The following is a 14652-nucleotide window of genomic DNA, read 5'->3' on the forward strand; positions in this document are numbered from 1 at the left end:
AGATGGGAACAGTCTGCAGAAGCAGGTCACAGGAGACCTTTCAGAGCTGGCAAACACGTAGAAAATCCAGCGATACCACAGCATTTAGATAGTGTGGACAACGTGGCCATTATGAATGCTGCTCTCATGAGCAGTGATTCAAATGACAGCTTCGAAAAGGGTTTGCAAAGAGCCCTTTGGAAATGGAACATGGGTGCCTCAGAGCCCATGACATGTTACGAGGACAAACCCAACTGAACAAAGATCCACAGCAGCACTGAATGACTTATTTATTCAGTCCTGCTCTGTACAAACCTAGGAGAAGATGACAGCTTTTAAATTGACTCCCCTGAGCTATGCAGCATCCATGGTGCATGGGAAACGTTAGCAAGCATTTTGAAAAAAGCAGAAAGTTTTATAAAGCAAAGGTCACAGTGTAACCATGCTTATGCTGCCACCAAATTCTGCAGACGGTCCTGGTGTCTCAGAATCACTAGGAGTGATAGCAACATCTGGAGGGAAAAACCCTGCCCTTTACCCTCTTAACCTGCCAGCTTCACATATCTGTTTGAAGGGCTAGCCCCTTCAAGCCTTCAGGTGGAAAATTCTTTGTGCAGGTCATTTAGGTAATCATGGCAGCATCCTCACTGGACCGCTTCTGCAGAGTGTTGTCCTGGCATCGTGTGGGGAGTGTTGGTGTTCTGGTCACCCTGGAACACAAGTGCTGGTTCTTTCAGCCCAGCACATGCTGCAGAATTCTTGCATGCCCCGGGGTTCCTGTTGCATGGTGGAGTCAGTCAGTCTTGGAAGAAAGAATACACAGTGCGGGCCATGTCTGAGTAACCCCAGCCCAGGCAGCTTCCCCAAGGGATCTGGTGACAGTGCAGCCGGCCCTCACAGCAGGACTGAGACTAGGGTGAGGCCAATGAGGAGCCTAGCACGCAAAATTTAAGGAGGCCCTTGTCCTGTGTTTGCACAACCCTGAGAGTGAGCACCTCCTTGAATCTCATATGCAAAGAGACCCACTGGCCTCCTTTGTCCAGGCCTGGCTCAGAGGCCTCACTGTCTCTTTTCCCGTTCATTCCTCAGCTCCCTGCCCAAGGTTAGCACTGGGGGTGGGGAGTGTAGCCCCAGTGCCGACAGTGGTCAACGAAGAAGAGAGCTTTAAGAAGGAAGAGCTGAGAAATTGGTGGTGAGATTGTGTGAGGGATCCAATGAGGCATTTGGCTACACAGTGGCTACCTGTGACCCAAGACCAGAGCAGATCCAGGAAGGGTTGGTGATGGAAGACTTGTCCTGGTCTGCCCCTCGGCCATGGGCCGAGATGGTGGGGTGTAAATAGGAAACCCTGTGAGACTGGCCACAGAGGTTCCCTTCGTACAAGAAGGCTCAGGATCTTCACAGGGAGGTGCTTTGCCTTTAGAAAGTTCCTTTCTCCGCAGGCTTGGATGTCAGCGCTCTAGGGGCTGATCTGAAGCCCTTCCTCCACTGTCTGCTCTCTTCCCAGCCCAATGTGATGTTATAAGGCCAAACCAGGCAGCTTAGCACTGGGGAGAGAGAAAGTGGGAGTCTTGGGTTCTGTGTGCGTGTGTGCTAAGCCACTTCAGTCGTGTCCGACTCTCTGTGACCCTGGGGACCATAGCCTTACCGGCTCCTCTGTCCATGGGAATCTCTCGGCAAGAATACTGAAGTGGGTTGCCATGCCCTCCTCCAGGGGATCTTCCCAAGCTAGGGATCGAACTCACATCTCATGTCTCCTGCACTGGCAGGCAGGTTCTTTACCACTACTTCTACCTGGAAACAAATGGTTCAACCAAAGCAGACTTTTCTATCATTAAATCAGGGGAATATTCATTTGTGAACCTCAATACAACGGGGACTCCCTCTTGGCTCCCTTATCCTCTGCATCACATGTGTACAGCCCTGAGAAGTGCATTTCCGCACACAGGGTCACCATTTCATCACCATTTCCCTATTCTCCTTCCCACATTTGCAAGCCCACCCACTCCTCCCCTTCTCCCTCCCCAGGTAGCACCTTTCACAAATCTTGCTGGAAAACCCAGACATTCAGTTTTGTGGATTTTAAATAGAAAATGATGCAGAATGAGAGAATTATGAGCTGGAGCAGTGGAATCATGGACCCACAAGCCCAATTTTGGATTCCGTCGAGCCAGAGCACCTCCATGACACTGCAGCAGAGACCACTCAAGTTCAGAAGTGCCTGTGGCACTATGTCAGATCCTTGGATTGCTGGCTTACGTTGCTTATCTGAAGAAAGCATTCCCTTCCAGAGGGCCTCTGCCAGCATGATTCAAGCTAAGAGAATCATTACAGACTAATCATCATTATGGCGTGATCACATTTCAATTATCCCCTGTGTAGTCTGGGTACATTAAAACAACTTCTCTGACTGAGAGAAGTTCGTTAAAAATCATAATGTGCGTTAAGATTTTTTAAAGCCTGTTGGAAGCCAACAAGAGGATAAATTCTAGAAACGACAGAATCTTTCAGGGGTTTCTCTTGCACTTATGCAGAAAGCATAATCTTATCTTAAAATGTGGGATGAGGACTATAACTGAATAATGGGCCAATTGTTTTATTATAATTTGTGTTTCTAAGCGCTCTGTGATTCAAAACCCAACAGATTGTTTTCTGTCAGCCCCAATCTGAGCTTCTAGGTGCATTGGCGCATCTTCACAATGTATAAGGTACCCCTAACTCCTGGTTAGCAGTGCCCAAATCTATGAAAATTAGCCAGAGGATGGAGTAGGTCACACCATCTGTGGTCTCTGTCAATACAGGCACAGTCCCTAATATGTTGCAGAAAAGGAAAACCAGCCTTCCCCTGAGCATTTGTCCTAAAGAAAAGAATTTAAAAGAACAAGTCAAGTTTCATATGCAAAAATACTCATTTTCGACAGTAACAAAAGAAACAGAAACGTCCTACATATCTGACAGTGGTGAAACCATTGAGAGTGGAATATCGAGCGTGGCCTGGAGAGGAATGAGAATGGAATGGAATTATAATGCAGTCATGAGAAACTGATGCTGATGATGCGGAGAGTGGAAATATAGTAAATTGTTCTTAATATTGTGTTGAAAAGGTCATCTACACTCTGATTCCAACTATATCAAATAAGTGCACACCTTAGCTAAGGAATAGAAAGAGACATGGGGCGAAAACAGCTGGTGTCTCAAAAGTGGTTGGATTGTGGATGATTCATCTCTATAGTCATTCCTTTTGAAACTGTTATAATGTTCATTCAATAATAAATAAAACTTGGAAGGAAAAGGAAAACACTCAAGTGAGGCATTTTCTATGCCAGGCAGAAAAATCAGTGATGCATGGGATCATTTTGCGTTCTTCCTTGCTCCTTCAAAGCAGCCTGTAATCTTCATCCACATGTAGGGAATATGCATGCCTGAATTATCAGGGGACCCCCCTCACCAGGAAGGCTGTGATGTTTGTTTAATGGACCAGAAACCTCACTCCTTCCAGTCTTGTTTGATAACAAATCTAAGGTATATTTGTTGGTATGGTTTTTCCTTGACAAATATGCACAAAAGTCTTGAGGACAGAAAATGATGCATTTGTTCTTTCTCTCTTTTCTCTTTCTCTTACCCATCCCCCCACCCCCCTCTGCAGTTCTGCTAAGCCAATATTCTCTAGAATGAGCACAAAACAAATCAAATAACAGCTAAATTAATTGAATAACAGCTTTTGTACATCAGCATCGAGAAGGAAGACGCTTGGGAGAGATCAGAGTACTGAGATGGATACCGGCGAGAATGAAGCATCCGGCTGTCAAAGCACCTACTAACCCTAGATCGGCAGAGATGGGAGTGATTTTCCTGAAAGGAGATATGATCACGGAGTAAACACCAGCTCACTGGAAACTATCATTGAATAAGAGCAAATGACATTCATGAGAAATCACATTCAGGAAATATTTTAAGGAAAAGAAATATAAATGTGCTAGAATTAACATGTAAAATATATATGTACTGAGGTTTGTAAACTGTCCTTTTTTAATCAAACAGAAAACAAAAAGCTTTAATCTTTCAACATTATTTTAAAAAAGGCAGTGCATCCTAAATTATTCCTATCTCAATAGCCAAGAGGCTGATCAACCATCAGTTATTGAAGAAGCGTCTTAGAAAATGCCTCTGAATATTTTCATAGGAGCCATGACCTTTGGTTCCCATCTCTGCCGTTCATTTATGTCACTGTGTAATTAGTTACAACCACTCAGTTAAGAGATGTTAGCGTTTCAAACTTTTTACCGAGTCTTTGTTCAGTTTAATCTGTCTGTACCAGTTATTACTGAGAAAGTGTTTCTGACATACACTATTACTCCATCAAGCTGTATATTACAGGAAGTACATCTTTATATCACAGGTTCCTGAGCAACACAGACTTCCCTGTCTTTCAGGAAACAGCATCAAGGAACTCTGAAAAATATAGAAAGCTCATTTTCACCTTGAATGCTCACATGTAATATATAGGCTGCTATCAAATAAACACTTTTTCTAATTGCCCCTAGTAATATGTATAAGAATTTAATATACTTTACAAATAAACATCTAAAATATCTTCTTTTTCTATTTCTTTGTCATATCATCAGAAATCCATATCCTTTCTTTCCCTTACTTTCCCTTACTAACGCCATTCCATTAAACCTATTTCTAAATGATAGTAAGTGGCACTAACAAAATAAATAATAATTTAATAGCCTTAGAACTAAATGAATATATACTTAATACAGGTCAAAGAAACTTGGTAGGAATAAGTTGCCTTTTTGTTTACTAATTTTAGTTTCAAGAACACTCTGTTGATTGTTTGTTTTTAGTTGATTGGCATTTAGAAGTAGTGACAAATGATCAGTTGTCTTCAACAATCTTTTGCTCCCAGGCATCCCCCACCATCACCCTCATCACATATCCTGCAATATGCAGCAACAGACAAATATTTAATATTGAAGTAGCCAATTGCTTGAGAATGACACAAGCTAAAATGTACGTGCAGAAATCATCAGTATAAGCCAAACCATATTCTATACCTGAGCAGAAAACATGAACATGTAGAATGCCTTCATTTTTGAACTCAAAATTAAGATCCGTTTAGTATATATTATTGGAACAATGGAGAGTAATACAAGAAGAATCAACCAAGACACAGATCGTGGTTGATTTCTCTTATCCTGTCTCACACTCTAGTTTTGTCAATGTCTCTGGTATTAGCATCTTTTCACCCCAGATGAGTTTTATGTTTCAAATGGCTAAAAAGTATATTACAGATACAGTCAAATAAGCTAAACGCAGTTCACAAAGATATGGATTTTCTAAAGAACCACATTAGGGGAGTACTTATTATCTCTAAAGTATTAGCTGTTCTGGGAGTTATTTGTTGCTTTAAATATTAGCTCTCCCTCTGCATTCAAAACACCCTACTTACTAAATTTAATTACACACAACTTTTCAAGAATTCATCTTTTAGTTAAGGGGAGGTACCGCTCTACTTTACCTACAATAAAAATAGAAGGTATTGGCTTTCTTAATCCGTGTAAATTGTAGATTCCACTGGGAGTCCCACAACACTAATAGTGGTGTTTATGAAAATGAAAAAGTGCTTCCTGTCCACATGCAAGTGTTTTTAAGAAGTTGTTTTCCTTCTAAAAAACCTAAGTGTAATTTAGCATACCATAGTGCTCTGAAGATGGGTCATTGATGTGTACCATTTGTACATAGGTAAAACACATGTAAATCACTAAATGTTAATGAAGTATAAGAAGTATGTTTTTATCTTTTTTAAAAAAAAAGTGACTCCCTTTCTCATTCTGTTCTGTTGTATTGCGTCCAAAAGTTGTGTGTAATTTTTTAAGGTCCAGGAAATGTAAAGAAATTTGTTGGAATATCTGAATTTCTGTAAAAAATAAAAATAAGATTTTGTTATTTAAAAGATTGTTTGGTGTTGTGGCGTGCATTCATTGTATTCAGCGTCTGTCTTTGTTCAGTGATCCAGTGACAGGTGATGATTTGACTGAAATAACCATCTTTGAAAAATCTCTGTGCTGTCAGATTCCATAATATTTGCCAAGAGCAGACATTTGTTGGATGTGCAGGACCCTCATCATGCGAAAGGCATGGTTAATAACCTCCAAAGCCTCTTCTCACCAAGTAGAGACACACCGCAAGCTAAACCTTCGTAGACTCAGTGGAATGAAATTGAGAAGTGAATAGCCAGACTGTTAAGTAAAACCTGGCCTGAAATATTCTGAAATACCCAATTAGTTGTTCCACCTTGGCTCTTGCATATTAAAACAGCCACCTGTTCCCTAGACACGAGCAGCAGTTCTGCAGTAGTTCATATTGAGTATGTGTTGTCTGGGTAGGTCCTAATGCCAGATCCTTCGTTTACTGCATAACTCTAAACAGCTCCTCACCTATTAAATGAACACAAATAATAAAGCCTGGCCCTACAGTGGTGTTGTGAGGCTATAAATTAAGGTATAGTGCCATGCTGGTGCTTGACTAGTAGGCAATATACTCTATGAATTTAATTCCTTCCCCCTACTATTTGCAAGACATTGAAGAAGAAAAGAAACATAAACATGAGCTCTGCTCTCAAAATGTTGAAGATAAAGTAACTATGAGTAGGGATTTAAAACTCAAATACCTACTAGAGCCAGGGAGATAAGTAAGTTAAGAGCAAAGCAAGCTGGGCTGCCAAGATAATAGGAAGTAGTGGGCACAGTGGAGCACTGGAAAGCCTAGGTCGTGTCTACAGAGATGATGTTGCCAGTACTCGGCTCTAGCCATTCACCCAACATGCACTGAGTCCTTACTGTGTGTCTGGAATTATTCTAAATCCAGGGAAAGATAGTAGTGAGCCAGAAACATAAGATCCCTGTTCCTATGGGTCTCATGTTCTGGTAGGAAAACAGATAATAAATAGGGAAATGTCTGCTAATAATAATAACAGATGCTCTAGTTGTTGTTGTTCACTTGCTAAGTTGTGTCCGACTCTTTGTGTCCCATGGACTGCAGCACACCAGGCTCATCTGTCCTTCACTATCTCCCAAAATCCGCTCAGATTCATGTCCATTGATAGATGATGCTGTCTAATCATCTCATCCTCTGCCACCCGCCTCTTTTGTCTTAAATTTTTCCTAGCATCAGTGATTCGGTTCTTCCCATCGTGTGGCCAAAGTATTGGAGCTTCAGCTTCATCATCAGTCCTTCCAATGAATATTCAGGATTGATTTCTAATAGGATTGACTGGTTTGATCTTCTTGCTGTCCAAGGGACTCTCAAGAGTCTTCTCCAGCACTATAATTCAAAAGCATCAGTTCTTTGACATTCAGCCTTCTTTATGGTCCAACTCTCATATCCATACTTGACTACTGGAAAAATTATACCTTTGACTATACAGACCTTTGTCAGCAAGGTGATGTCTCTGCTTTTTAATATACTGTCTAGGTTTGTCATAGCTTTCCTTCCAAGGAGCAAGCATCTTTTATTTTTTTTAGTAGTTTTTTTTAATTATTATTATTATTTTTTTTTACTTTACAATATTGTATTGGTTTTGCCATACATCAACTTGCATTAGCCAAGCATCTTTTAATTTCATGGCTTTGGTCACCATATGCAGTGATTTTGGAGGCCAAGAAAATAAAATTTGTCACTGCTTCCACTTTTTCCTCTTCTGTTTGCCATGAAGTAATGGGATCAGATGCCATGATCTTCGTGTTTTGAATGTTGAGTTTTAAGTTAACTTTTTCACTCTCCTCTTTCACCCTCAACCAGAAGCTCTTTAGTTCCTCTTCACTTTCTGCCATTGGAGTGGTATCATCTACATATCTGAGGTTGTTGATATATAAATATCAAGTTGGCAATCTTGATTCCAGCTTGTGATTCATCCAGGCTGGCATTTCACATGTACTCTGCATACAAGTTAAATAAGCAGGATGACAATATACAGCCTTGTCATACTTGTTTCCCAATTTTGAACCGGTTTGTTGTTCCATGTCCAGTTCTAACTGTGCATACAGGTTTCTCAGGAGACATGTAAGGTGGTCTGATATTTCCATCTCTTTTAAGAATTTTCCAGTTTGTTCTGATCCACACAGTCAAAGGCTTTAGTGTAGTCAATAAAGCAGAAGTTTTTCTGGAATGCCCTTGCTTTCTCCATGATGCAACAAATGTTGGCAATTTGATCTTTCATTCCTCTGCCTTTTTTAAACCCAGGAGGTACATTTGGAAGTTCTCAGTTCATGTACTGTTGAAGCGTAGCTTGAAGGATTTTGAGCATAACCTTACTAGCATGTGAAATGACCACAGTTGTATGGTAGTATGAACATTCTTTGGCATTGCCTTTCTTTGGGATTGGAATGAAAACTGACCTTTTCCAGTCCTGTGGCCACTGCTGAGCTTTCCAAATTTGTTGGCATTTTGAGTACAGCACTTTCAGAGCATCATCTTTTAGGATTTTAAATAGCTGAGCTAGAATTCCATCCTTTCTATTAGCTTTGTTCGTACTAATGCTTCTCAAGGCTTACTTGACTTCACAGCCCAGGATGTCTGGCTGTAGATTAGTAACCACACCATCATGGTTATCTGGGTCATTAAGACTTTTTTTTGTATAATTCTGTGTATTCTCGTCACCTCTTCTTAATATCTTCTGCTTCTGTTAGGTCCTTACAATTTCTATTCTTTATCATGCCAATCCTTGCATGAAATGTTCCCTTGATCTCTCCAATTTTCTTGAAGAGATCTCTACTCCTTCCCATTCTGTTGTTTTCCTCTATTTCTTTGCATTGTTCATTTAAGAAAGCTTTTTTTTTTTATGTCTCCTTGCTATTCTCTGGAACTCTGCATTCAGTTGGGCATCTTTTGCTTTCACCCTTGCCTTTCACTTTGCTTCTTTCCTCAACTATTTGTAAAGCCGCCTCAGATAACCATTTTTCCTTCCTGCATTTTTTTTCTGTTTGGAATGGTTTTGGTCACTGCCTTCTATACAATGTTATGAACCTCTGTCCACAGCTCTTCATGCACTCTATCTATCAGATCTAATCCCTTGAATCTATTCATCACCTCCACTGTATAACCATAAGGAATTTGATTTAGGTCATATGTGAATGGCCTCGTGGTTTTTCATGCTTTCTTGAGTTTAAGCCTGAATTTTGCAATAAGGAGCTGATGATCTGAGCCATAGTCAGCTCCAGGTTTGTTTTTGCTGACTGCATAGAACTTCTCCATCTTTGGCTGCAAAGAACATAATCAATTTGATTTTGGTATTGACCATCTGGTGATGTCCATGTGTAGAGTCATAGTCATCTCTCGTGTTGTTGGAAAGGGTGTCTGCTATGACTGGCATGTTCTCTTGACAAAACTCTGTTAGCCTTTGCCCTGCATCATTTTGTACTCCAAGGCCAAACTTGCCTGTTATTCCCGATATCTCATGACTTCCTACTTTTGCATTCCAATACCCTATGATGAAAAGGTCATCTTATTTTGGTGTTAGTTCTAGAAGATGTTGTAGGTCTTCAACTGACCTACAGAACTGGTCAACTGCTGCTTCAGCATCAGTGGTTGGGGCATAGACTTGGATTACTCTGATGCTGAATGATTTGCCTTGGAAACAAACCAAGATCATTCTGTCATTTTTGAGATTGCAGCCAAGTACTGCATTTCAGACTCTGTTAACCATGAAGTCTACTCCATTTCTTCTAAGGGATTCTTGCCTACAGTAGCAGATATAATGGTCATCTGTATTACATTTGCCCATTCCTGTCCATTTTAGTCCATTGATTCCTAAGATAGTGATATTCACTCTTGCCATCTCCTGCTTGACCACATCCAATTTACCTTGATTCATGGACCTAACATTCCAGATTCCTATGCAGTATTGTTCTTTACAGCATAGGACTTTACTTTCCACAACTGAGCATCATTTCTGCCTTGGCCCAACTGCTTCATTCTTTCTGGAACTATTAGTAATTGCCCTCTTCTCTTCTCCAGTAGCATATTGAACATGTTTCAATATGGGGGCTCATTTTCTATTGTCATATCTTTTTGCCTTTTCATACTGTTCATGGGGTTCTGGAGGCAAGAACACTGGAGTGGATTGCCATTCCCTTCTCCAGTGGAACATGTATTGTCAGAACTCTTCCCTATGACCTGTCTGTCTTGGGTGGCCTTGCATGGCATGGATCATAGCTTCATTGAGTTATACAAGTCCCTTCACCATGAAAAGGCTGTGATTGGTGAAGGGGAGGCTTTCTAGAGAGAATTATAACAAGGTGATGTGATGCAAAAATAGGGAAGTGAATCAAAGAAGGCTACTATGAAAAGGTGGCATTTAAGGTGAGACCTGAATGATAGGAAGAGCCAGCCATGTGAAGAAAGAGGGAAGGATATGCCACACAGAGGGAGCCACTAGTGTAATGGCTCTAAGGCAGGAATAAGATCACTACAGGTGAGGAGCAGCAGGCGGCAGGGAGGGGATAGGAGCGTCAGAAACCAGCTTCTGGCTTGGTAGGCCAGAATGGTTGGTACATTTTTTAAGTGTTAGAGAAAGCCATTTGAGGGTCTTAATAGGGGAGAGGTGGAAACTATTTTATATTTTTAAAAGATTGTTCTTTGCTTGTGCTCCTAGCAGGTATCAGCTGGATACTCTAAAGCCCTTCCTTACACAATACTACCAGGTCTTTGATATTATAATGACCTTATTTTTTTTAGTTTAATATTGGAACATAGTTGATTTACAATGTTGTGTCAGTTTCAGGTGTACAGCAAAGTGGTTTAGTTATACATATTCCTATATCTATTATTTTTCAGATGCTTTTCCCATTAAGGTTATTACAGAGTACTGAGTATAGTTCCCTGTGCTATACACGAGGTCCTTGTTGATTATCTACTTTATATATAGTGGTATGTACATATGAATCCCCATCTCCCAATTTATCCCTTCCCTGGCCAATTGGTCACCATAAGTTTGTTTGCTATATCTGTGATTCAATTTCTGTTTTGTAAATCGGTTTCTTACTCCCAGTTGTTAGATTCTGCATATAAACAGTATCATATATTTGTCTTTGTCTGAAGTGAAGTGTCTTACTTCCCTCAGCATGACAATCTCTAAGTCTGTCCATGTCACTGCATATGGCCTTATTTCATCATTTCTTATGGCTGAGTAATTTTCCATTGTGTCTGGGTGCCACATCTCCTTTATCTGTTCCTCTCGATGGACATTCAGGTTGCTTCCATGTCCTGGGTATTGTAAATAGTGCTTCAGTGAACGCTGGGGTGCAGTATCTTTTTGAACTATGGTTTTCTCTAGATACATGCTCAGGAGCGGTAATGCTGGATCTAATGGTAGCTCTATTCTTAGTGTTTTAAGGAACCTCCATACTGTTCTCCATAGTGGCTGCACCAGTTTACATTCCCACCAATAATGTAGGAGGGTTCCCACACTCTCTCCAGTCTATTGTTTGTAGACTTTTTGATAATGGCCATTCTGACCAATGTGAGGTGATACCTCATTGCAGTTTTGATATGCATTTCTCTAATAATTAGTGATGTCGAGCATATTTTCATATGTTTTTTGGCCATCTGTATGAGTTCTTTGGAGAAATGTCTATTTAGATCTTCCACTCAATTCTTTGATTGGGTTGTTTCTTTTTTCATATTGAGCTGCATGCTGCTGCTGCTGCTAAGTCGCTTCAGTTGTGTCCGACTCTGTGCGACCCCATAGATGGCAGCCCACCAGTCTTCCCCGTCCCTGGGATTCTCCAGGCAAGAACGCTGGAATGGGGTGCCATTGACTTCTCTGGAGCTGCATGAGCTATTTGTATATTTTGGAGAATAATCCTGTGTCAGTTGCTTTGTTGGCAAATATTTTCTTCTATTCTGTAGGTTGTTTTTTTGTTTTGTTTATGGTTTCCTTTGAAGTGCAAAAGCTTTTAAGCCTAGTTAGGTCCCATTTGTTTACTTTTGTTACAGGGCGCTTAGTTTTAATACATAGCTTGGCCTGCAAGGAAGTAAGAGAAATCCCAAAGGCATAAAAAAAGAAAGAGAGTAAAAAGTAGCATAAAGTGTAAGCATATGCAAAATCCATATATTGGATAAAGGAATGGGAGGTTAAGCTTTGGGCTGCAGGAAGTAGATGGACTAAATTTGAGAATCCCCACACCCTAAACCAGTATCCTTGAAGATGGCTACAACATTAGATAAACGTGGCCCAGGAAGAATATTCAAGCTAGCAAAGCAAAGAAGCCTGTCAAGAATTCTGTCTCCACACTGATTCTAGATAGGGTGAAAAAGAGAAGAGAAAAAGAGGAATAGACACTCTCTGAAACTTTTAACCCATGAAATTGGCCAACTCTAGTCTAGAATTCAATCTTACAGACTCTGGATAGTCAAAAGAAACTCCAAACCAAGAAATCTGTGAACTTGCTAGAATACTGGTAGCTGGCTCACCAATTATGCTCAGCAGAGTAAGTGCTCACGATGTTAAAATTACTAAACGCACAAATAAACCATCAGACAGAATCATCAGAAATAATTAACAACATATTTATTGCCCCACAGATTTTAGATATTGAAATCACTAGATAGAGAATGTTAATAATAACATTTTATATGTAAAAGAAATAAAAGTGGTTTCTAAAAATACATATAAAGAATCCATTGGCTATAACCAGATAGATCTGAAGAAAAATGCTTAGAAAAATATGATCACTGAAATTTAAAATATGTTTGTAAATTAAATGTACATTAAGTGTAACTGAAGAGGAAAGTAGTGAGCTAGAAGATGAATCTAAAGAAATTACCCAGAATGAAATACACAAAGCCAAGGGGTCAGAAAATGAAAAGAGGTTCAGAATCAGGGAAGATATATATGTCTAATTAGAGTTCCAGTAGGAGATAAAGAATAAGGGAAAGGTAATATTTGAATCCAAGTTGTTTGAAAAATTTCCATAAATGATGAAAAATATGAATCCACACATATAGGAATCATAAAAGATATCAAGCAAGATGAGTGAAAAGTAAATTCAAACATGATGGTAAAGTGCAATCCACTGAGGAACCACCATAAAAGTAACTACAGAGAAGTGGTATACCATCTACAAAAGAATAATTTCTAGGCTGATAATAAATCCCAGAGCCACTAGCATAATATACTCAAAGTGCTGAAGTAAAATAATTGTCAGCCTGAAATTGTTTCAGCAAAACTTTATTATATTTTTAAAAATTGAAGTATAGTTGATGTAGAATTTTATACATCAAAACTGTTTTTTAAGACCAAAGGTGGAATATAGTCATTCTCAGATAAACAAAACCTAAGGGGATTTACTCACAATAAACTAACACAGGAAAAATTTCTGAAAATGAGTCAACAAGTAATATTTGAGATTCAAAAAGGAATAGAGAGCAAAGAAATTGGGACATACATGAGTAAATCTAAACAAATATAGTACAAAATAATAATAAAACATCTAAATTGTGGGATTAAGAAAGACAACTAAAATATTGGATAACAATAGCCTGTTAATTAAGATGAGATGATCAGAGTTTAAGAAATGTGTCTTAATTGGGAAGAGAGCTGAGATATAGATGAATAATAGCTAGCCGCTGATTGTTTATAATGCACCAGGCGTATGTAGTAACTCATTTAGCCTTCCTAACAACTTTCTGAGTTAGATATTATAGTTATCCTCAGTTTACAGATGAAGTGGCAAAGAAAGTGATCACACAGCTTGTAAGCAAAGAGCTGGGTTCAAACTCAGGTAAAATAACTCCAAAGTGGATCCACTATATAGTATTCTCTGCTGTTTTTAGAAAGTTAAATAGCAATGATATAAATGTTAAGTAACAATAAGAATATATAGCTTCAATGAGGGGGAGTAGAATAAGAAGGAAAAAACATTAAATCAATACAAAAGAAGGCCCCCCCCCAAAAAAAGCAAACAGAAAAATGTAGAAAAAGCAGATTAAAAAAAAAAAAAAAACTGGTAATCTCCCACAAAGAAAGTAAGTATCAAACTTTCAATGAACAATCTATTTATTTAAATCTAGTACAAGTTATCCAGAGGCTAGATAGAAGCAATGCCTCTACAACTCAATTTGAGGACAGTTTGAAAAAGGAAAACTATGGACCCATTTATATGTTAATAAGAATGGCTTTCTAAAATATATTTATTTAAATCATCACATTAAGAGGCTAAAAGATAAAAACCATATTATTACCTGATAAGTGCAAAAAAAATCACTTGATAAAACTTAAAACTCATTGATGATAACAAGAAATTTTACAAAACTAGGAATGAGGAAAATTTTCCTTTACCTAAGAAACAATTTCTAGCAAATAAGATACTTCTGCTTGTAATTATCACATATAAAAAGTAGTCCCTTAAAATAAAGAATAAGCCAGATAAGCCCACCATCACTACCTCTGTCAACACTGTATTATCTTCGCCAGCAGAGTGAAAAAAAAATAGAAGTAAAAGGGATAAGAATTTGAAAAGAAAAATGAAACTGTCATCATTTCTTAATTATAACTGCCCTCATAAAAGATACAGGTAAAACTTATTAGAATCTATAAGAGATTCATTAAATGACTAGATTTAAGATCAGTATATAAAATTATATTTCTTAAAAAAAAAAAAAAACTGG

At 38.9% G+C, this 14652-nt stretch overlaps 1 protein-coding gene across 3 annotated transcripts in view; it reads left to right on the top strand.

Annotated features, from left to right (window-relative positions):
* The window catches only part of LHFPL3 (LHFPL tetraspan subfamily member 3), a 616531-nt gene that overhangs the window by 570454 nt on the left and 31425 nt on the right, over window positions 1-14652 (top strand). For 2 of the 3 annotated variants that reach the window (XM_070787246.1, XM_019958641.2), the window contains one exon: window positions 3626-5938. The exons of the other annotated variant lie outside the window; for it this stretch is intronic. Coding sequence is in view for 1 of the 2 variants with exons in the window: in XM_019958641.2 (XP_019814200.1) it covers window positions 3626-3654 (29 nt within the window). In the remaining variant the exon portion in view is untranslated. Of the gene's footprint in view, window positions 1-3625; window positions 5939-14652 lie in introns of those variants that run through there. 3 annotated transcript variants of the gene reach the window in all.

This window comes from Bos indicus, chromosome 4 (genome assembly GCF_029378745.1).
Source record: "Bos indicus isolate NIAB-ARS_2022 breed Sahiwal x Tharparkar chromosome 4, NIAB-ARS_B.indTharparkar_mat_pri_1.0, whole genome shotgun sequence".
Lineage (NCBI taxonomy): Eukaryota > Metazoa > Chordata > Mammalia > Artiodactyla > Bovidae > Bos > Bos indicus.